The sequence below is a fragment of the Zootoca vivipara genome, chromosome 9 (genome assembly GCF_963506605.1).
Source record: "Zootoca vivipara chromosome 9, rZooViv1.1, whole genome shotgun sequence".
Classification (NCBI taxonomy): Eukaryota; Metazoa; Chordata; class Lepidosauria; order Squamata; family Lacertidae; genus Zootoca; species Zootoca vivipara.
The window spans coordinates 6,094,710-6,119,002 of NC_083284.1; the positions used below are offsets into that span (position 1 = coordinate 6,094,710).

The window sequence follows — 24,293 nt, forward strand, 5'->3', positions numbered from 1 at the left end:
GGGCCTTAGAAAGCACTGCTAATAACAAAGCCAGTGGAAGTGATGATATTCCAGCTGAACTATTTAAAATTTTAAAAGATGATGCTGTTAAGGTGCTACACCCAATATGCCAGCAAGTTTGGAAAACTCAGCAATGGCCAGAGGATTGGAGAAGATCAGTCTACATCCCAATTCCAAAGAAGGGCAGTGCCAAAGAATGCTCCAACTACCGCACAATTGCGCTCATTTCACACGCTAGCAAGGTTATGCTTAAAATTCTACAAGGCAGGCTTAGGCAGTATGTGGACCGAGAACTCCCAGAAGTGCAAGCTGGATTTCGAAAGGGCAGAGGAACCAGAGACCAAATAGCAAACATGCGCTGTATTATGGAGAAAGCTAGAGAGTTCCAGAAAAACGTCTACTTCTGCTTCATTGACTATGCAAAAGCCTTTGACTGTGTCGACCACAGCAAACTATGGCAAGTTCTTAAAGAAATGGGAGTGCCTGATCACCTCATCTGTCTCCTGAGAAATCTCTATGTGGGACAAGAAGCTACAGTTAGAACTGGATATGGAACAACTGATTGGTTCAAAATTGGGAAAGGAGTACGACAAGGTTGTATAGTGTCTCCCTGCTTATTTAACTTATATGCAGAATTCATCATGCGAAAGGCTGGACTAGATGAATCCCAAGCAGGAATTAAGATTTCCGGAAGAAATATCAACAACCTCAGATATGCAGATGACACAACCTTGATGGCAGAAAGTGAGGAGGAATTAAAGAACCTTTTAATGAGGGTGAAAGAGGAGAGCGCAAAATATGGTCTGAAGCTCAACATCAAAAAAACCAAGATCATGGCCACTGGTCCCATCACCTCCTGGCAAATAGAAGGGGAAGAAATGGAGGCAGTGAGAGATTTTACTTTCTTGGGCTCCTTGATCACTGCAGATGGTGACAGCAGTCACGAAATTAAAAGACGCCTGCTTCTTGGGAGAAAAGCAATGACAAACCTAGACAGCATCTTAAAAAGCAGAGACATCACCTTGCCGACAAAGGTCCGTATAGTTAAAGCTATGGTTTTCCCAGTAGTGATGTATGGAAGTGAGAGCTGGACCATAAAGAAGGCTGATCGCCAAAGAATTGATGCTTTTGAATTATGGTGCTGGAGGAGACTCTTGAGAGTCCCATGGACTGCTAGAAGATCAAACCTATCCATTCTTAAGGAAATCAGCCCTGAGTGCTCCCTGGAAGGACAGATCGTGAAGCTGAGGCTCCAATACTTTGGCCACCTCATGAGAAGAGAAGAATCCTTGGAAAAGACCCTGATGTTGGGAAAGATTGAGGGCACTAGGAGAAGGGGACGACAGAGGACAAGATGGTTGGACAGTGTTCTCGAAGCTACGAACATGAGTTTGACCAAACTACGGGAGGCAGTGCAAGACAGGAGTGCCTGGCGTGCTATGGTCCATGGGGTCACGAAGAGTCGGACACGACTAAACGACTAAACAACAACAACAACAACATGATGAATTGTGCACATGATGTTATCAGGGTGGTCACACTCCATTCCACTATCAATGCTGTTTGTGCCTGCAAAAGTTTTGTGGTGGACACGCGGTTGGGACTCAGATACATTACACGCAACACCAGATAGCGCCAGAGAGCAGGAAAATGTAAAACATGATTTTCTGCAGATTTTTTCCCCTTTTGCTATTATGATCTAATTCCTGACTTATTTATATCGGGTTCTCCCCCCACCCCCATGTCTAGATCCACCAGGGCATATCCTGCCACTACCTGCGGAAATCTCATAACCATTCATCCACAAATGCTCCGGTTTATTTTTTTTACTGTGCCTTTGTTACACTGCAGCCCCTCTGGACAGCAGCAATGTGTTCAGATAGAACCATAGCTCAGTTGTTAGAGCATGAGACTCTTAATCTCAGGGTCATGGGTTCGATTCCCACCCTGGGCAAAAAAACTCTGCATTGCAAAAGGTTCTTGAACTAGATGACCCACATGGTCCCTTCCAACTTGATGCTATTATTCTAACCAACTAAAGCAGGCTAAATCCACTACCAATGTAGATTTGTGTCCAGAACACAGCTGCAATAAAACACCAGCGTTAAGGGGCCCAAAGTATCCCCACCATGTATTTGAAAATATCAAGCATTTCTCTGCATAAATGACACAGGACAAAACATGCAACACAACGCAATAAAAGAGTTGTATTATGTGCTGTGTTTTTACATTTTGGTCTCCCAATTTTTATGTCTGCTTTATGCTATTTAGGGTATTATTCAGACTCTTCTTTTTCTGAGGGCGCCAGAAATCGTGGGCACGCGCGCTCACGAACTGGCCCAAGGAGAGATCTCTGCTGGAGTGAACCGGTCCAGGCAAGGTAAACCTTGCCAACCCCTGTTGCGACGAAAGTCCCTCTCACTTTCAGTCTTATAACTCTGACCTCTCAATTATTAAAAGCACTAATAGGGATTTCTGAGGTAAATCAAACCTCCCACTTTACCCCTCTAGCCTTTCTTTAAACTCTCTGCACTTGTGGGTTTTCAAAAATAAAAGAGAGTCCTCTTCCAGCCTAAACGTGACCAGGTACCTATATAGACTTGGGGCTATAAATAAGACTGTTCCTATGTGCACTCAGATAAGGGTTTCCCTTCACTAGAACCCCCCTTCCTTGGTGCACTCTCAGCCACAAACTCACCTATCTCCTCTAAGAGGCAGTTTTGACAGTTTAAAAGAGTTCCCCACCACCTGGCTTCCTGGATACCTTAGCTGGAAAATGAAATAGACGATTACTAATGTGACACTTTAAAGATGGATATTTATTGGCTTGAATCTTAATGGTTGCTTTTTGGTAACATTGGTACAAACTTAATTTCACAGGTAACGTTCTTGGTAATCAAATAACAGAATACCTATCCACTACTTCATCAGTTTCAAATTCGCCACACCTGTTCTTCGGATTCTTCTTTTTCTGAGGGCGTTCTGAAATAAAAGTTGGAAAGCCGATGTTCTGGGGGCTGCCTACGCATGGGCTTCAGGGAAGCAAGCACTCTGCATCATCGGTGCAGCTCTCTGTGGAAGAAAGGAGGGCGAAAATGAAATTTTCTGTGCTTTAATCTTCTGGCAAGCCTTTTGGGTCGGTCACAAAGTCTCCCCTGATATTCTTGCAGGGAAGCTGGTAAAATGTGGGCTAGAGGAATAACCAGATTCACAAACATAGGATGGGTGACACCTGGCTTGACTGTAGTACATGTGAAAAGGATCTTGGCGTCTTAGTAGACCACAAGCTTCATGAGAGACCAGCCTCATGCAGCAGCAAAAAAAGGGAATGCTATTCTAGGCTGCATCAACAGAAGTCTAGTGTCCAGGTTAAAGGAAGTAACAGACCCAACCGGGATTATTGGATTATCTGCCTTCCTCAGACCCAACCTGGATTATTGTGTCCAACTCTGGTCACCACATCTGAAGAAGTGTGCATGCTCACGAAAGCTTATACCAATGACAAACTTTGTGCTTCTGGAAGGAATTTTTTTTATTCTGTTTCTGGTCACCACAGTTTAAGAAAGATATTGACAAGATGGAATGTGTTTAGAAGAGGGCGAACAGAGTGACCCAGAGGGTCTGGAAACCAAGCCTTATGAGGAACGGTTGAACGAGTGTTGGGTATGTTTACCCTGGGAAAGAGAAGATTGAGATGTGATATGAGCCACCTTCTAATATCTGAAGGGCTGTCCCATGGACCCAAAGCAATAGATTCAAATACAAGACAGGAGATCCTGACTAAACATTAGGAAGAACTTTCTGAGCGTCAGAGCTGCTTGGCAGTGGAACATTTTAATGGTAAGTTGGATGGCCATCTGTCGAGATTGCTGCATTACTAAATGACCCTTGGGGGTTCCTCCCAGCTCTACAATTCTGTTATGCTATGGTTACGACTTGTGTCTTTTCCTTGGGGGTGGTTTTCCACTTGACTTTCCTGACTCGCATTCCCCCCCCTCTTCCTCTCACCAGCACCCCCTCTGGGTGAACTTCATCTCCCACACACGGATACCCTTACCGACACCGCAGCATGTGCCTGGGACTGCACATCTCCCTTCATTACCGCACCACTTCCAGCCGGACGCGCAGGGGTCAGGCAGGTCATTTTCCTCCAGGCAGCGTGCTGTTTCTGGGGTGTCAATGAGGCAGCCAAATTCTTCTCCGCAGCAGATGCTGGGGCCAAAGCAGCGTCCTGTCATTTCAGGACCGCAGGTGATGCACTGAGAGAGAGAGAGACAGAGACAGAGACAGAGAGTGAGGGGTGGTGCCGAGTTTGAGTTTGGCTACGGCAAGGTGACTACAGGTATGCTGAATTAGATGGGTGTTTGGTCTGAACCAGCAAAACTCACAAAAATCCATCTAGACGAACGTTCCATGTCCCACAGCAACAAGCCGGGTGCTGCCAGGTAGCCCACAAGCAGTGCTGAAAACTGAGGTATACAGCCTCTGAAGCTGGAGGTTTCATCAAACCATGCTAGCTAACATAGACCTGTCCCCCAGGATTGATTTCTCTAATTCCCCTTTCAAAACTATTTGAGGCTACATTCATATGCATATTTTTCTAGGTTTAAACCCCATGGGTGACATCCAATTTAATGTTACTTAGGGTAGACACACTGAACTTAATGCACATTACAGTGGTGCCTTGCCAGACAAATTTAATTCGTTGCAGGACTCAATTCGTCCTACGAAAAATACATCTTGTGAGTCGCAGTTTCCCAGAGGAATGCATTGAAACTTAATCAATGCATTCCTATGGGCTCCGGGGGACTGGCGGTGGCAGCGGCGTTTGATCTCTTGGCTCGGGGAAGGCAGGCAGGCAGTTCCTATCGGCTCCAGGGCTGTTCCCGCCTGCCTGCCTGCCTTCCTCGAGCCAAGAGAGCAAGCGCCCTGCCGCCGCCAGTCCGCCAGAGCCCATAGGAACGCATTAATTAAGTTTCAATGCATTCCTATTGGAAATCCCGTCCAATGTCTGCTGTGTGCGAGGTGGGGGGGGGGGAAGAAGCGGAGAATAAGGATCCTTATTCTCCACTTCCCCCGCCGCAGACACCTGGCTCCGGGCGCTGCTTGCCGGGAATGCCGCCACCTGGCTTCCCCGAGGGGAAGACAGGCCATGGCAGCCCCCGAAGCGCGGTGGCCACTGCTCGCCGGGGCTGCTGCCACCAGCTGTAGCACGGGAAGAAGGCAAAGGAAGATCAATTGAGATTCTCTCTCTGTGTGTGTGTGTCTCTCTCTCCTACCTGTCTGATTTCTATGTCAGAGACTGATCTCTTTCCTCCCCGAGGACAGTTCACGATGTAGCAAGCTGAAGACATGGTGACTAGGCAGAGGATATAGACTGGAAGAGAGGTCTTAGGCATCTTGGTGGGCATGCAAATCTCGCTCGCAGGCTGTCTGCCTCTTCTGGCTTCTGCCTCTGGCATCTGCCTCCTTCTTGGACCACCTGCCTCTTTATACCCTTCGTAGCTCCCCATTTGCATCAACGCAACACTTCTATCATAATGACCTCAATGGAGGCCCCACCCTCTCACTCTTTCCCTACCCATCTCACTCTGCCCCCCCCCTCAACTCCCTCCCTCACTTTGCATCCTCCTCCTTTGCCAGTATTGCAGCCACCACAAAACAGACGTACTTCCGGAAGTTCAGGAATCAAGAAGACAATAATTTTCAAAAAGGGGAAATGTTTATAATCTATATACAAAATCAATGTTTCTGGTTTGCCTGCAAAGGGAAATGGCAGTGAGGAGTGGATCGGCAGTGAGGAGTAACAGACGACCGCTGCCGGGCTTTCTGAGCGTTGGGGTGCTTGCCAGGGTTAGGCAACCCCACCCCCCAAGAATCCTCATGGAACAGTAGGGAGTCGAGGGGAACCAGCCAGGCAAGGGAGAGACTCGCTGCGCTCACGAAGCCTCATCTCTGCATTGACAGCAAGTTGGGGCGCAAGAAAAGCGGCTTGAGTCTGCCCGTGGTGTAGCGCAGCTCAGAATAGCTGAAACCACAATCCACCACCTGAAGCAGCAGACTTTCTAAACAGGGATTTTTTGCCAAGCTTGGTGGACTTTAAAGTTAAAGATTTTGGATGAAATTTAATTAGGCAAAGATGGAAACTAAAAAGGAAGCCGACTTCCATCTTCTGAAGGATAGATGTTGCAGTACAGACTTGTGAATGAGATTAGAGACATTTGGAAACATATCAGTCCTTTTGTTACTTAACTAAACTACTTATCTACTAATTAACAATCCATAAGAGATAAAGAGATAAAGAGGCCTAACACAAAAAGTCTATAGCTGTACTTCCTCTGTCACTGCTTTCCCTTACTTCCAGAAGAAGGGAGCGACCTCCGTAAATTAAGCTCCCAATCCATAGCCTAATTAATCCAAATCTTCAAACCAATTCAAATACTCAATTACTCGCGGATTTCTTTGATCAATCTTAACTGTTTTACGCAGAATTGACCACTAGCACCACCCGGACAATGAAGCTTTACGCTCTTGAAGGAAGCATTAGGACCGATGCACCGCAGCTCCAACCCTCTGGCTCACTGGACTCAAAACAGAGATTACCAGGGAGAGGGGAGCTCGTTCAAGGTGACTGCCAGGTCGCCAAGTCCCCAAAAAGCTCTATTTGGGGTTTCTTCAGGGGTCCGCAGTGCTTTTGCGGTTTCACCCCACCTTCACTGTGCTGAGGTTTCCTCAGCCAAGGGAACCTCTGTCCAAGATGACCGGCGGTCAACCGGAAGTCTCCCAGGGAGGTGATTTTGGTGCTGCTAAGGCAGAGGCACACTCCATTGTCTCACAAGACAGACAGATGCCAACCAGTAATATTTATTAGGTACAGAATCTCTTTCCTTGCTGCATATAGCAATTGCTTGTCCTTATCACATTTGTATGGTTCCATAGAGCAGAACCAGGAAAATTTAACGGTACATAATCTCTTTCCTTGTTGCATATAGCAATTGCTTGTCCGTATCAGATTTGTACGGTTCCACAGAGCAGTAAAATTTAATAGGTACAGAATCTCTTTCCTTGCTGCATAGAGCAATTGCTTATCCGTATCAGATTGGTATGGTTCCACAGAGCAGAACTAGTACATTTTAATAGGTACAGAATCTCTTTCCTTCCTGCATATAGCAATTGCTTGTCTGTATGGGATTTGTATGGTTCCACAAAGCAGAAAAGAAGACGTGTACCTGACAGCGGGACATCCCCGTGCCTGGATATCCCCTGTGGCCTTCCTGCCACACACAAAAGAGAGGAATGACTGACAACTGACCCCCTTGGGAGATCCAGTGCCTAGCTCCCCAGTTACAAGGTAGTGGCAGAGGATGCTTAAATCTCATCCTGTTGCAAAATGTCCAACAGCTGCATTGGAGACGTTAACACGAGCCACTTGGGTGTGAAGGCTGTTTACTACCTCCATGTTTTAATTCAGGGGCTACCAACATAGTGCCCATTGGTGAGTGGACCCTCACCAACCCTCCTCCCTCTGTTTTGCAGTGTTGTGGTTTGTTTGGGCCCAAACAACTCCCCCCAACTCTGAGCAACTTCTCCTCGGATGCCCCCCACGCCACCCCTGCAGTGCAGTCCCCAAAGGAAGATGCTTCCCAGATCTGACACCAGCAGGGAATGACCTTAGGAACATGGAATTAATATGCAAGGGGGAATCTTGTGAATTGCAAAAGCGTCAATGAACCCCTCTCAGAGGGCCCATTGCTGCCTGGGCACATCAGCATGGCAGATTCTGTAGAACGCCTTCCCATCAGATGTCAAGGAAATAAACAACTATCCAACTTTGAGAAGACATCTGAAGGCAGCACTGTTTAGGGAGGTTTTTAATGTTTTGTGTGTTTATCGTGTTTTTAATATTCTATTGGGAGCCGCCCAGAGTGGCTGGGGAAACCCAGCCAAATGGGTGGGGTATTAATAAATAACTAAATAAATAAATAATGTAAAGACAAAATGGCCAGACTCCGAAAACATGGGAAGAAGCGTATATCACATTAATTCCCAAACAAGGAACAGATTCAATGAATGCAAAGAATTATACACTAATTTTGTTGTTAAATAATGGTTATAAACTTTTTGCCAATATTCTAGCAAATAGATTTAAGTTGATTTTAAATCAGGGCTTTCTTCCTGGTTGCTAATTGAAAGAAAATATGAGAAACATAGTTGATGTAATCTAAGATTTGGAGACGAGGAATGACAAGCAATCCGCATTGATTTTCATAGACACAAAAAAGGCATTTGACAATGCCTTGGTACTTTATGAAGAAAAATTGGGAACTGATGGGTTTCGGGAGTGGGTTTTTGATAGGGATAGAAGCAACTTATTCAGAACAAAAAGCGATGCTAATCTTATTAATATATAAATGTAGGCATTGCACGCACAGATGTAACAGCCTTTCTCCATAACCGCTGAACCGAATTGCATCAAATCAGGGCAAAGCGTACCTTGCCTACCAGGGAGGGATTTGGCGTAAAAATTATTTCAACAAACCACACCTTTCACACCTAAAATAATGATTAAACATTCAAAAAAGTGGCGCCCAAATTAGACATCACCAGCAGAAGGTGTGAAGACTCCAGCAGCATCCAATAGAAAGGCAGATCGCGCGCTGTCACCAGCAGAATCTCTGAAGGGCGGCGCCAAATAATGACGTCATCAACCGAGCAACTGAAGCCATCAAGGCGGCCATTACCAGACAACCCACAGAGTCAGGCCAGGGCCAAGGAATGGAGATACAGGGTGGAGGCCTCGGCTCACATTTAAATACTAGCCCAAGCCAAGGCCGACAGACTCGGCCTCGCCTCCCGGCGGCTGCATTAATAAATGCCTGGCAGCATTAGGCAGTTGTTAATCATTTCCCCTAACACGCACTTGAGGGCACGGCGAAGGGTTTTTGCTTTTTAAATTAGTGGGCGTTGTGTCACATGCGAGGCTCCGGCGGCCATTTTAAGTAAGGGCAGTCGTGCCCCTTTTAACCTAGGCTTTATACTATGACTGATTGCCAGCCTCTGCATCTTTAAAACAACAACAACCATGCACTTTCTCTCCCCAGTTTAACTCATCGGATATTTGCAGTGGCCAATCCCCCCCCCCCCCGATTTAAATGACAACCCCAACTAGAGAAATAAAATAAAACCACCACCAACGCCCAAATCATACAATACCCACCAAAATAAATGACAACCCAAAAAATAAAATTAAACAATAATAACTTCTGCTGCTCATGTTCTTATTTCAAATTTCTTTAATCCAAATATATAAAAAGTTCACGATGCGTGCGCAGGGGCCAATGTATGGAGATACAGGGGGAGGGAGCAACAATCCACGGGGACAACAGAGGGCTTAGACAAAAGTGCACGCTGGGAAACAGAACCCAGAAGCTGACAGTTCCTTCTCCAAGGGTGAGGGCCAATGTAGGAAGATACTGGGGGAGGGGCCAACACTCCCCAGGGACAACAGAGGGCTCAGACAAAAGTGCATGCTGGGAAGAAGCTGACAGTTTCTTTTCCAAGGGTGGGGGCCAAGGTATGGAGATACATGGGGAGCCAACACTCCCTGGGGACTGTAACGGATTAGCCCCAGGATGGAAGATTTATTACACCCTGGATTAGAAAGAGTTAATCCACCTCCACCTTAACTGACAGCGCATCTTTAGGAGGCAGGATGGTGCCCGGTTTAAAAAGGAGGGAATAACCGTTTTGGCAGTTGGAAGAGGGGGAGTGTGGTGACGAAGAGGGAAGAAGAAGGTTGTGGAGCCAGGATAGTGGTGGTTTAGGTTAGGCTTAGGACTGTGAGCTGAGAGGGTTAATGGCTCAGCAGTCATCCTGTATCACGTGGGGACTGTTCTCATGTAAACAGGAAGTATTGGTGATGTGGCATGTAAACAGGAAACAGGAACTGTGTGTAATCCCTGTTACTGTTGGTTTCTGTTATATGAGAACGTTATGTGTACTGTTTGTCAGTCTGCCGTTTGCAGTCTGGTCTGTTGTTTTGCTGTTCGTTGCAGCTGCAGCATCATGGAGCTGACTTCTCCTGGTTGAAGCTGTCCTAACTTAATAAATATTCTCTGTTTTAATGAACAAGGGAGTGAAAGTGATTTATTTTTCTCAGGCACACAAGGGCACCGAAAGCTGGATAAGACTTTCGCTGCTACAGACTGTTATCTGAACTTCAGAGGAAAATTCCTGGACAGTTTTGAAACGAGGCTTGACTTTCGGAAGGAAGCGTGCTAGGCAAGGAGTCTTTGCTACGCTTCTACAACACAGCTAATAGTTGTGTTTATAGTTGTTTACCAGTTGGCATAACTGGACAACAAACATTTTCACAAGGACAGGCATCCCCAAACTGTGGCCCTCCAGACGTTTTGGCCTACAACTCCCATGATCCCTAGCTAAGAGGACCAGTGGTCAGGGATGATGGGAATTGTAGTCCAAAACATCTGGAGGGCCAAAGTTTGGGGATGCCTGGCTTCGGATAACTTGAAGTTAAAGTCAGACAGAGTTAATGTATAACTGTAACTAAGCTTGTAAACTTATGCATCGTTAAGAAAAGACAAACCTATGTTCTCAAGTAAATAAAATTCATCTTCTTTTTTTGCCAAAGAGTATTGTCTCGGTTATTCCAGCAGGCTATTAAAACACAGAGGTGGAGACTCAGAAAAGGGCAAAATTTACCTAAGGAAAAGGGGATAGTTTGTGTCTTGGAGTCACACAGGAAGGGCAGTACGGTGAAAACCTAGAGTGCCACAAGTTTGCCAGGGTGATATGGCAGACTGATACAGTTGGGATCTGAGTTGAGGGAGCCCCTGTTCTGTAGGCAAGAGGTTGTTCATTCATATAGCCCTGAGTGTTTGTGAGATCAGGCCACGAAAGCTGGAATTAGACTCTCTTTACTGAGAAGCCCAGAACTGAGGGATTTATTTTAAGGCGTACGGAATTGAGTGGGGATTGCTTTACCCCTGTACCATTTCGTCTCATAATCTATTGGCAACATCAGCGAGGAGGGTTCGTTGCAGGGACAAGAGAGGGAAGGGTGTGTTTTTTTCGATTTAAAAATACCTTTATTTCAAATAAAAATTTAAAAATTATTTACATCAGGTCTTTACAAATGTAAACAAATAAAATAAATAACAAAATACATCAAACCAAATTCTCCAAACCGAAATTATACATATCAAAATCATGTCTCGAGATGTATTCCATTTCCACAAATAAACAAGGAGGAGGGTTCGTTGCAGGGACAAGAGAGGGAAGGGTATCCTACCGAAACACAGGGATGAGCTGAGGGGAACACTGTCCAACCATCTCATCCTCTGTCGTCCCCTTCTCCTAGTGCCCTCCATCTTTCCCAACATGAGGGTCTTGTCCAGGGAGTCTTCTCTTCTCATGCGGTGGCCATTGGAGCCTCAGCTTCAGGATCTGTCCTTCCAGTGAGCACTCGGGGCTGATTTCCTTAAGAATGAATAGGTTTGATCTTCTTGCAGTCCATGGGACTCTCAAGAATCTTCTCTAGCACCATGATTCAAAAGCATCAATTCTTCGGCGATCAGCCTTCTTTATGTTCCAGCTCTCATTTCCATACATCACTACTGGGAAAACCATAGCTTTAACTATACGGACCTTTGTTGGCAAGGTGATGTCTCTGCTTTTTAAGATGCTGTCTAGGTTTGTCATTGCTTTTCTCCCAAGAAGCAGGCGTCTTTTAATTTTGTGACTGCTGTCACCATCTGCAGTGACCCAAGAAAGTAAAATCTCTCACTGCCTCCATTTCTTCCCCTTCTATTTGCCAGGAGGTGATGGGACCAGTGGCCATGATCTTAGGTTTTTTGATGTTGAGCTTCAGACCATATTTTGCACTCTCCTCTTTCACCCTCATTAAAAGGTTATTTAATTCCTCCTCACTTTCTGCCATCAAGGTTGTTTCATCAGCATATCTGAGGTTGTTGATATTTATTCTAGCGATCTTAATTCCAGCTTGGGATTCATCTAGTCCAGCCTTTTGCATGATGAATTCTGCATATAAGTTAAATAAGCAGGGAGACAATATACAGCCTTGTCGTACTCCTTTCCCAATTTTGAACCAATCAGTTATTCTATATCCACTTCTAACTGTAGCTTCTTGTCCCACATAGAGATTTCTCAGGAGACAGATGAGGTGATCAGGCACTCCCATTTCTTTAAGAGCTTGCCATAGTTTCCTGTGGTCAACACAGTCAAATGCTTGCGTGCCAAGACCCTCAGAAAATTCCCCACCAATAACTCAGACAGACACATTAATTTTGGTTTTGGTTTTGGCATAATTTTGGCCACAACTTTATTTAAAATTACAAATTTATTTGAGTGTTGGCCTTAGGCTTTGGTTAATCTTCTGCCCCACGGTGGGACAGGACCAGCTCTGACTTCCTACAGTAGGAAAGTCAAGTAAACACCCCATGGTGGAGGAGATAGTTGCGTCCAGGCAGTCTCCCCCACCAGAAATGTTCCCCAAGGCTCGTGCTCTGTATTGGCCCCAGCCCCGCACCATTGCGGGGGTGTAAGGACTAGAGCCCCGGAGCCCCGGGATTCCTTTAACGGAATACCTCTATAAGAGCAACACTGAGGGGCATGCACCTCCATGCGATGCCCCTCCCAAACTCATCAACCGCCTAACCCGCCACAGAAGCCACAGGCTCCCGCCAACACTCATAGGCCTAACCAACTTTTTAAACCCCAAGCCACAGCCCCCAACCACAAATCACTCCCAGCGGGGGACAGGTGGACACCATCTTCACGATATAGGGAGGTGGCGTTAGATTTAATTTCAGAGTGCACGATTAGCGACCCCCCAATTCTACAATCTTTTTAGAAACTGCGCTGTTGATACGCTTCCTCATGCGTTCAAATGCGGCGTGGCTAGCAGGGCCAGTGCTGCCACGCCAGACTCTGCGCTGCAGCAGTTGTGACCAGAAGAGATGCACCTCAGGCAACCAATTCTGCAATTCAATCAAATCATTTTGAATGGCCAAGCGGAGTGAAAGGCAATCCCATTCATGAAAATCATTTTCTCCCAACTGAATGACCAACACGTGAGGGGGGCCCTCCCGAAGAACCTTGTTTCGCAACAAAGGGAGTAGTTCTCCCCAACGCATCCCGTGCTGGCCCATCCAGGAAACCTGCACATGCTGGGGGACACCAAGATGACGCCCGAAGTCGGTTTCATCGGCCCTGATGCCGGCCCAGTAAACAGTAGAGTGGCCCGCCAGCCAGATGCGCACAGGTGCAGGTCCTGGATAAAAAACAGTAAGACAAAACAAAAGAATTAGCGACGCTGGCGCACATATAACTTATAAGCCTCAGATTTCCAGTGACCCAAGTCTTTTATCCGGTCAGCAGATAGGCCCCAATGAGCGGCGGTAGTAGCCGCCCCAATCCTGAAGGAGTGAGGAGCGTAATCAACAGCCTTACAACCGCAAGCCGCTATTACCTTCCTCATCACCCTGGCAAATTGCTGCCTAGTCAAAGGCGACCCATCATGATGCTTCAAGAATGGGCCATCCCCCGGGGGCCTGCCTGCTAAATACTTATTAACATCCTTGAAGGGACAGGGGCCCTTCTCCCCGGTGGCCGGGAGGCGCATGACAGCGCCCCAACCCGACTGATCTGTCTTGGAACTCCTAATTGTAAGTTGCAATTCGGATGACGAGATACACACATCCTGCAAAAGTAGACCTCTAGAAGTCCCAGCTCGTGATTCCTCAAAAACCACCTCTCCAATCCGCAGGGCCCCGAAAAAGGCCACCGCGAAAGCCGCGGAGAAAAGCCTTGCCTCATATTTTGACCAGCACACAACCCGCAACTGCCGGCGCATGCTGCTCAAACAGCATCACTGCTGCTGTGAGTACTGGAAGGACTGCTCCCCCTGAAGCCCACTTCCACCTTGGGCTTGGGGCGGGTCCCCCACTCCACCACAGCTTTTGAGGCTCCTGGGAGGCCTGGAACATCAGTGCTGCTGTGAGTACTGGAAGGACTGCTCCCCCTGAGGCCCACTTCCACCTTGGGCTTGGGGCGGGTCCCCCACTCCACCACAGCTTTTAAGGCTCCTGGGAGGCCTGGAACATTGCTGCTGCTGCTCTGCCAGGGAGTGTTTGGGAGGACTGCTCCCCCTGAAGCCCACTTCCACCTGGGGCTTGGGGCAGGTCCCCCACTCCACCACAGCTTTTGAGGCTCCTGGGAGGCCTGGAACATCACTGCTGCTGTGAGTACTGGAAGGACTGCTCCCCCTGAAGCCCACTTCCACCTTGGGCCCGGGGGCGGGACCCATACTCTACCACAGCTTTAAGGCTCCTAGGAGGCCTGAAACAGTGCCGCTGCTGCTTTTCTTGTAATTCTGATGTGTTTGTAACTTTTATTGTTTTTGGTTTTTGTTTATCGTTTAGTCTGTTAGTTTGTTTTCTGTATTGGTTTTAAATTCGATTTTAAGGGGAGGGGTTAATTTTAGTTTGTAATTTTGTCTTTGTTTGTATTGTTTTATTGTATTAGTTTGTTTTCTGTATTGGTTTTAAATTTGATTTTAAGGGGAGGGGTCAATTTTAGTTTGTAATTTTCTGTCTTTGTATTGTTTTACTGTATTTTTTATTTAATTTTTTTATTTACATAGGTTTTAGGGAGGGATTTTTAGTCGGGTGTGGGAATCTGTTAAATTTTAGTGTATTTGTAATTTTTATTGTTTTTGGTTTTATTGTGTTTTTTGTGTTTTTCTTTTGTTCTGTTCTTTGCTGTTTTTTACAGAGGTTTTATTTTGTTTTTAAGGGGAGGGATCAGGGCTGCCCGGGAGGGTGTCCCAGCAAGCAAAATGGCTGGGGCAGATTCCACAGGGGGTGATGCACTGGGACAACCGATCTCAGTGGTCACGGGTAGGAGGAGGAGTTACGCTAAGACCAGACCATGTCATTACCGAGGAGGCAGACTTAGTCGTTGTCTGAGGACTATCCCTGCCTCCGGGTCTGGTCCTGACCGGACGGATATTGGAATCAGCAAGGGGTACCCACATGACCTGAAGGTGCTGCTGTGCAATGCCAGGTCGATGATGAATAAGACCACTGCCATTCACGACCTGATTGTGGATGGAGGATTTGACCTGGCATGTGTGACAGAGACCTGGTTGGATGAAGCCGATGGGCCCGTTCTTGGCGCTGCTTGTCCACCAGGTTTCTCTTATGCACAGCAACCCAGGCCATCTGGGCGGGGAGGGGGGGTTGCAGTGATTTTTAGGAAGTCATTAGTTTGCACCAGGCGTCCTATTGGTAAGACGGAGTTTTCTGAGTGCATGTTCTGGAAGTTGGGCAATAGGGGCAGTACAGGATTCCTTTTGGTGTACCGACCTCCCCGCTGCACCAAGGATTCCCTGCCCGAGCTGCTTCAGGTCGTGTCGGATGTGCTCCTGGAGACACCTAGCTTGGTTGTCTTAGGGGATTTTAACATCCATGCCGACACGACCTTACAAGGAGCCGCTCGGGACTTCGTGGAAAGCATGGCCACCATGGGGCTGTCCCTGAATAAGTCTGGCCCAACTCATAGCCGCGGACATGCCTTGGACTTGGTGTTTACCTCTATGGATGTTGGTGATCTGACATTAAGTAAAAGCGAAACAAAAGAAGTGCCATGGTCAGATCACTTTCTGGTGCAACTGGACTTCTCCGCAACCCTTCCCCTCTGCAGGGAGGTGGGACCGATTCGGATGGTCCGCCCCCACTACTTAATGGATCCAATTGGCTTCCAGAGAGTGGTAGGGGATGTTTTATCCCATGTCGATGGCCTTTCAACTGATTCCCTGGTGGCCCGCTGGAATGCAGAGTTAACCAGCGCTATTGACTGTCTGGCTCCGAAGCGCCCTCTCAGATTGCATGGAGCCCGGACAGCCCCGTGGTTTTCCCCGGCGCTGAGGGCGATGAAACAGTAGTTGAGACGGCTAGAGCGCCGGTGGCGGAAAACTCATTTTGAATCAGACCGGACACGGGCTAGAGCTCAACTTCGAGCCTACCAAGTGGCAATGGCGACGGCGAAGAGGACCTTCTTCGCCGTCTCCATCGCATCTGCAGAAAACAGCAGCAGGAGACTCTTCCAGGTGGTTCACAATTTAGCGGAACCACCTGCTCCATCCGGGCCCAGTACGGGCCACATGATCTCCTGCAATGATTTTGCAAAGTTTTTTGCAGATAAAGTCGCTCAGATTCGGGAAGAGGTAGACTCCACCGTGGGAGCAGGGCCGGGGCGGGGGAGTGCTAGAGTCCTGTCTAGTCAAGTTTTGTGGGATCAATTTCAATCTGTTACCTCCGAGGATGTGGACAGGCTGCTTGGACGAGTGAAACCAACCACCTGTCTCCTTGATCCTTGCCCATCCTGGCTTATAAAAGCTAGCCAGGAAGGGCTGGGCGATGGGCTTCGCGGGTTGGTAAATGCTTCTCTCCATGAAGGAGCCTTCCCAGACCCGCTGAAAGAGGCGGTTATTAAACCGCTTCTTAAAAAACCATCTTTAGATCCGGCCAATATGGCCAACTATCGCCCAGTCTCAAATCTTCCATTCTTGGGCAAGGTGATTGAGCGAGTGGTTGCTGAACAACTCCAGGCACGCCTGGAAGAAGCGGACCATTTGGATCCCTTCCAGTCAGGATTCAGGCCTCATCATGGGACTGAAACTGCCTTGGTCGCACTGGTCGATGATCTCCGGCGGGCTAGGGACAAAGGTGAGAGCTGTTTCCTTGTTCTGCTGGATCTCTCAGCGGCTTTTGACACCATCGACCATAACATCCTTCTGGACCGTCTAGAGGGCTTGGGAGCTGGGGGCACTGTCATGCGGTGGTTCCGCTCCTTCCTCCTGGGCCGTGTTCAGAAAGTGGTGGTGGGGGATGAGTGTTCAGACCCCTGGGCTCTCACTTGTGGGGTGCCTCAGGGTTCTGTCCTCTCCCCCATGCTTTTTAACATCTATATGCAGCCGCTGGGAGAGATCATCAGGGGGTTTGGGCTGGGTGTCCATCAGTATGCTGATGATACCCAGCTCTACCTCTCTTTTAAATCAGAACCAGTGAAGGCGGTGAAGGTCCTGTGTGAGTGCTTGGAGGCGGCTGGAGGATGGATGGCGGCTAACAGATTGAGATTGAATCCTGACAAGACAGAAGTACTGTTTGTGGGGGACAGGAGGCGGGCGGGTGTGGAGGACTCCCTGGTCCTGAATGGGGTAACTGTGCCCCTGAAAGACCAGGTGCACAGCCTGGGAGTCATCTTAGACTCACAGCTGTCCATGGAGGCACAGGTCAACTCTGTGTCCAAGACAGCTGTTTATCAGCTCCATCTGGTACGCAGGCTGAGTCCCTACCTGCCCACTGACTGTCTCTCCAGAGTGGTGCATGCTCTAGTTATCTCTCGCTTGGACTACTGCAATGTGCTCTACGTGGGGCTACCTTTGAAGGTGACCCGGAAACTACAACTAATCCAGTATGCGGCCGCTAGACTGGTGACTGGGAGCGGCCGCCGAGACCACATAACACCGGTCCTGAAAGACCTACATTGGCTCCCAGTACGTTTCCGAGCACAATTCAAAGTGTTGGTGTTGACCTTTAAAGCCCTAAACGGCCTCGGTCCGGTATACCTGAAGGAGCGTCTCCACCCCCATCGTTCTGCCCGGACACTGAGGTCCAGCTCCGAGGGCCTTCTGGCGGTTCCCTCACTACGAGAAGCCAAGTTACAGGGAACCAGGCAGAGGGCCTTCTCGGTAGTGGCACCCACCCTTCTCGGTAGTGGCTCCCACTAGAGGTCAAAGAGAACAACAATTACCAGACCTTTAGAAGGCATCTCAAGGCAGCCCTGTTTAGGGAAGCTTTTAATGTTTGATGGATTTCTGTATTTTAATGTTTGCTGGATTTCTGTATTTTAGAAATTCTGTTTTGTTGGAAGCCGCCCAGAGTGGCTGGGGGAACCCGGCCAGATGGGCGGGGTATAAATAAATTATTATTATTATTATTATTATTATTATTATTATTATTATTATTATAGGGTGAATGAGAAGCAGTCGGAAGGCCGATTCAATGTCGCATTTGGCAAGTAAGGCCCCAGGGCCAAACTTCCGCACTATTTCGACTGCGTGGTCCAGGGAGGCATACCTTACTGAACAAAGCTCGGGGGGAATCATGTCATTAACTGAAGTTCCTTTCGGATGTGACAAATTATGAATCAGACGATATTCCCCAGGAGCTTTTTTGGGGAACGATCCCTAAGGGAGAAAGATGCAGGCCGTGGAAAGGAGGGACCACAAAGGGGCCAGCTATACGATTAAGGGAAATTTCTTTCTCTATTTTCCTCCTGACCACAGCCGGCATCTCCCTCACTGACTTCTGGTTCGATGGATTCCGTGCAATGGGATGCGAAGCCACTGGAATCCGAAATCCAGAAGAGAAACCGTCCCTCAAGTAAGAAGCCGCCCTTGCATTGGGATAAATGCTTAACCATTTTACTAGGATTAGAACCTTGATGGGGGAATAAGCTAGTGACATGAGGCAAACATTTGGGGGCTGCAGCGGTGGGGGGGCGGGGAGGGCAGGGAGAGCTCCCCTTGTAGCTGATTTGGAGCCCCCCCTGCCGATGGCCCCCGAAGCAAGATGTAGCGGGGTGATTACCTCCACAAAGATTACACTGATGAGCAAACCTGCAAGGCTGCCGCTGACACAACCCCTTATTAAAGTCGCAACAAAGCAACTTGGAACCTGTTTTTTGAGGGGCCGATTTTTGCTTCGTAGGCTCAGCTGGCTTTTTCTCGGCGAGCGGGCCCATGTAAGTGGTCCAGACATCGAGGTCTTTTCTATCCCATCGGGCTGAAGTGATCTTGGCAGCCCTACGTCGAAATCTTTCATCATACGCAATAGCAGCCGCCTCACCAGCCATTGTGTAAGCCGAGCGGACGATCAACAAATACACAATGAGATGCATGGCTCAGCGAGGATAGGCTGCAGCCACGACACCCGCAAAAACTTGGAAACAATCAAGCCAACGCTTGAATGTCCTCTCGACTTTACGAGTCCGTACCCCTTTCTTCAAGGCCGGCCCCTGATTTCCCTTCACTGGCACCTCCTCTTCCGGCGGGGCCAACTCGAACATGTCGACAAAGCGGCCATCAAGTATGCGCGACCTCAACCTTGAAGGGAGGTGGCTGCCGGGAATGATGTCCCTAGCCCTATTTGTGGACACCATAACTTCGGGGAGAAGCTCGCCATTAAGGCAATCCTGCACAGCGCCGTAACGAGCGTGATGGGAGTTGGCACGTCTGCGCCAAATCCAGCGAGGAAAGGCCCCGGCCTGTTCGCCAAACCCCAAGTAGAGGCCCAGTGAAGAGTCTGATTCCTCCCCCGAAGAAGACGACAAACCTGTTGAAGAGGTTGTAGAAGTGTCGTCCTTATGATGCTTTGCTCTCTTCCTGGACTTCTTCGAATGACGACGCTTCCCGCCGAGCGAAGTCCTAGCCAGAACTGGCAATGCGTCCTCCGCCGAGGACGTTGTAGTCTGGTCCCGACTTACGAGGGCGACAGCGGTCGGAGGAGAGACAACAGGTAACGCAGCGGGAGGAGGTGACGCCACTGATTGCGTAGCCACCCCCGCCCCAGCAGCCCCCTGCTTCTTGGTCTGCTTCTTGGCAGGCCGGCAGGCCGGCCGAACCTTCTTCTTCTGCACAAGCGGTGCGGAAGAAGAGGGGGCACCGAAGGCACAACCTGGATTAAAGCTGCAGCCCTCCCGGAAGGGGGTATGAAGTTGTCCTCATCTGTGGAAGACAAATCGGGAGGAGACTCTTGAATAACTGTGGGAGATAAAGCAGAAGCCTGAGGAGGCACCAGCCCCCCCCTGGGCGGGGGCGTGGACTTGGGCCACCACCGTAGTTGTATGAGCTGGGGTCACGCCCGAAGTGGAAGCCGAAGGAGCGACTGACGTGGCGGCAGGAGGTGCAGTGGAACGCTGCGTGAGCACATCCAGGCCAGAGCCGAAACTGGCCAAGGCCTCTGGATCTCCAGCAAGGCTGCCTAAGAAAGCCTGTACACGACCAGCCAATGACACCGTGGAAGGAGAGCGAAGGGCCTGGGAAGGACCCCTAATGATCCTCTTTGACTGTGTCTCAGCCGGTGGCTGCACGCCTCCATGTCCTTCAGCCATGGTGTAACGCTCCTGCAAAGATTATCTAAACTGACAAGGCAACTGGTAAATCACAAGCAAAATTAGCTTCAATTGCAATCACTTAAAATTCACAACTTGCAAAAACAAGCCCTACCACTAGGGGCAACCAAATAGGAAGAAAGGGCCTAACAGGTAGCACACAAAATGGCGTCCGCCTGGAGGCGGAGCAAAACAAAATGGCACCGGCCTGTGACTATGACTCCACAAAATCCAAGGCCTACCACCCAGGCTCAATAATTAATCAAATAAGAGGCCCGATAAACTGTAAACCAAATTTCTTTTAGTGGACCAGAACTAAAAGGCCCGCCAGGAGGCGCAGCCCAAGAGAAACGTATCAAATTAAGAAGGGACCAAGCCTGCTAAGGCCACCTCTAACCTCCAACCCAATGAATTGAACATATTTATTTTAATTTTTTACTGATGTAATAAGCACAAACAGCCACCAGGTGGAGCAGTTACAAGGAACCCACAATAATAAAAGGAGCTAGCTAATGCTGCAGCCAGCAAAGCCAAGCCTTTTTGCCGCTTTCCTTCTCACCCTCAGGTAAAGAAGGAGAGGGGGGAGGGGGGTCCGAATAATCTTTAAGCCTCGGATCCCAGGCCCCAAGCGGAGACAGGCCTCAACGGCCTCCCACTAAAAACAGGCCTTAGCAGCCCCGGTACGGCGCCCAGCCGCTCACGCCAACCTCCCTCCTCCTCACCTGAGCCCAGCGCGACTCAGCCGCCCGCGGAGGCGAAATTACAGGCCCCGACCGTGGCCCACACAGGTACGGGCCCTCCGGAGGCCTCCAAGACCGCCCCTGAGTCATGTACCCGCCGCGCCGGGCGCTAGCACCGAGCGGCCCACGAACGCGGCTGCGATCGCGGGGAAAACAGGGGAGGGCTAGGAGAAGGCCCACCCAAGCCCCAGCAAGCAGAAAGCGGCCCCAATAACACGGGGGGTGGGGAGGAACCTCCCAGCCAACCCTCAAGCTCCCCTGACTTTAAATGAAAAAAGGGGGGAATGACCCAGCAGCCGAGACCGGGCTGCAAAAAAGGGGGCTATAATAACCTCTCCAATTAATGGGAAATAGGGGGGGGGGATGGAGAAGGAAAGGGAGGGAGGGAGGCAGGGGAGAGCAAGAGGAACAAACAATTAAAGGGGATAACTAAGCGAATATCAACAATTGAACAACTGGGTAAACAAGTGAGAAAGCCCCCAGGAAATCATACGAACGTAACAAGTTCCAGCAGAGAAAGAACAGCGAAAAGCAGTTGCCTTGCCGATTCAAATCACTAGCCGGAATGAGGCTAAAACAAACACGCTGAGTATTTATGCACTCCCCCTGTCAATCAAAGCATAGATACATGCTATTTACCCCAGCAACACTCAGCCCTCCAATTATCTTCCAACTTAAGGCTTAGACCCACCCCCTAACACACACACACAGTCTTTTCTTTGGATCTGGTCGCAACCCCCGTTAGTCCCTATGGGTTAATGGGCTTTTTGCATAGTCAATGAAGCAGAAGCAGATGTTTTTCTGGAACTCTCTAGCTTTCTCCATAATCCAGCGCATGTTTGCAATTTGGTCTCTAGTTCCTCTGCCCTTTCGAAATCCAGCTTGCACTTCTGGGAGTTCTCGGTCCACATACTGCCTAAGCCTGCCTTGTAGAATTTTAAGCATAACCTTGCTAGCGTGTGAAATGAGCGCAATTGTGCGGTAGTTGGAGCATCCTTTGGCACTGCCCTTCTTTGGGATTGGGACGAAGACTGATCTTCTCCAGTCCTCTGGCCACTGCTGAGTTTTCCAAATGCTATATTACCAGGCATTGCCCATTCCCAAAGCCAACCTCATTCTATTACATTTACTGTACTCAGAAGGAATTCTGTTCAGCAGCGATCCCCTGCAATCTGAATTAGAAGTTTCCTTCTTGTGACTTCTGCTTCTAATTGCTTCCTAATTGCAGGCTTCTGCTTCCAATGTGCCTCTAATTTTATCTTAATTGCATAGGGCAGCTGAAGCATTACATACAAATTATCTCAGAATTGAGCCATACCTCTTCCCTGAAAGGGGGAGTAACTTTTAATTACTGGCTTCCTCTCATCATGGTTTTTTTTTTCTTCCCTCTACAGCAAAATAATTGCACTGCAAGAACAGGAATGAATTAATTATGAGGCAATTGGCCAATAATACCAGGTCACTCTTAGGGGTAGCTTGTCCACCTTTGGTCCCCATCCTGCGCTCAGATCCCACCTGTGGCTCCTAGAAACTGTCAATGTGTGGCCGTCTAAACCAGGTGAGGGCAGCCAGTGGGCCTCAGTCCACATTTCCCAGGGTTAAACCCGTTTTCAATCTGTAGTATGGATGTTCCCTGGAGGGGTCCGACTCAGAGCCTATTACGTTAAGCTCAGACCAAAATAAGACGCCAGTGGTGCATTGCCGGCCTCCCTTGCCATAGTACTTTATGACAGTAACACAGAGGTTTTGCTGGGACAGAGTTCAAAGGTTGGTTTTATTGCACATGTATGATGAATTGTGCACATGATGTTATCAGGGTGGTCACACTCCATTCCGCTATCAATGTTGTTTGTGCCTGCAAAAGTTTTGTGGTGGACCCGCGGTTGGGACTCAGATACATTACACGCAACACCAGATAGCGCCAGAGAGCAGGAAAATTTAAAACATGATTTTCTACAGATTCCCCCCCCCTTTTGCTATAACGATCTAATTCCTGACTTATTTATATCGGGTTCTCCCCCACCCCAACCCCCATGTCTAGATCCACCCTTGCATTTCCAATCAGGGCATATCCTGCCACTACCTGCGGAAATCTCATAACCATTCATCCACAAATGCTCCGGTTTATTTTTTTACTGTGCTGTTGTTACACTGCAGCCCCTCCGGACAGCAGCAATGTGTTCAGATAGAACCATAGCTCAGTTGTTAGAGCATGAGACTCTTAATCTCAGGGTCATGGGTTCGATTCGCACCCTGGGCAAAAAAACCTCTGCATTGCAATAGGTTCTTGAACTAGATGACCCACATGGTCCCTTCCAACTTGATGCTATTATTCTAACCAACTAAAGCAGGCTAAATCCACTACCAATGTGGATTTGTGTCCAGAACACAGCTGCAATAAAACACCAGCGTTAAGGGGCCCAAAGTATCCCCACCATGTATTTGAAAATATCAAGCGTTTCTCTGCATAAATGACACAGGACAAAACATGCAACACAACGCAATAAAAGACTTGTATTATGTGCTGTGTTTTTACATTTTGGTCTCCCAATTTTTATGTCTGCTTTATGCTATTTAGGGTATTATTCAGACTCTTCTTTTTCTGAGGGCGCCAGAAATCGTGGGCACGCGCGCTCACGAACTGGCCCAAGGAGAGATCTCTGCTGGAGTGAACCGGTCCAGGCAAGGTAAACCTTGCCAACCCCTGTTGCGACGAAAGTCCCTCTCACTTTCAGTCTTATAACTCTGACCTCTCAATTATTAAAAGCACTAATAGGGATTTCTGAGGTAAATCAAACCTCCCACTTTACCCCTCTAGCCTTTCTTTAAACCCTCTGCACTTGTGGGTTTTCAAAAATAAAAGAGAGTCCTCTTCCAGCCTAAACGTGACCAGGTACCTATAAGACTTGGGGCTATAAATAAGACTGTTCCGATGTGCACTCAGATAAGGGTTTCCCTTCACTAGAACCCCCCTTCCTTGGTGCACTCTCAGCCACAAACTAACCTATCTCCTCTAAGAGGCAGTTTTGACAGTTTAAAAGAGTTCCCCACCACCTGGCTTTCTGGATACCTTAGCTGGAAAATGAAATAGACGATTACTAATGTGACACTTTAAAGATGGATATTTATTGGCTTGAATCTTAATGGTTGCTTTTTGGTAACATTGGTACAAACTTAATTTCACAGGTAACGTTCTTGGTAATCAAATAACAGAATACCTATCCACTACTTCATCAGTTTCAAATTCGCCACACCTGTTCTTCGGATTCTTCTTTTTCTGAGGGCGTTCTGAAATAAAAGTTGGAAAGCCGATGTTCTGGGGGCTGCCTACGCATG

General features: G+C 48.3%; 1 protein-coding gene across 1 annotated transcript; it reads right to left on the reverse strand.

Moving 5' to 3' along the window:
* Positions 1-1,021: 1,021 nt before the first annotated feature.
* Positions 1,022-21,047, reverse strand: LOC132592672 (uncharacterized). The gene is made up of 6 exons (XM_060279119.1): positions 20,940-21,047; positions 19,902-20,229; positions 19,440-19,826; positions 13,200-13,312; positions 4,058-4,259; positions 1,022-3,072 (listed from the first exon to the last, which is right to left on the reverse strand). The coding sequence occupies exons 1-6, from the start codon at positions 21,045-21,047 to the stop codon at positions 3,035-3,037; spliced, it is 1,176 nt and encodes a 391-aa protein (XP_060135102.1). The 3' UTR covers positions 1,022-3,034.
* Positions 21,048-24,293: the final 3,246 nt, after the last annotated feature.

What these genes read in the sequence shown, in the direction of transcription:
- LOC132592672 (XM_060279119.1), bottom strand. Translation starts at nt 21,047, where the DNA reads ATGACTCAGGGGCGGTCTTGGAGGCCTCCGGAGGGCCCGTACCTGTGT. An exon ending in CCCCGCCCAGGGGGGGGCTG is followed by an intron (nt 19,827 to 19,901) that starts GTGCCTCCTCAG and finishes TCCACAGATGAG; the next exon opens with GACAACTTCATACCCCCTTC. An exon ending in GTGTCCCCCAGCATGTGCAG is followed by an intron (nt 4,260 to 13,199) that starts GTTTCCTGGATG and finishes TCTCTCTCTCAG; the next exon opens with TGCATCACCTGCGGTCCTGA.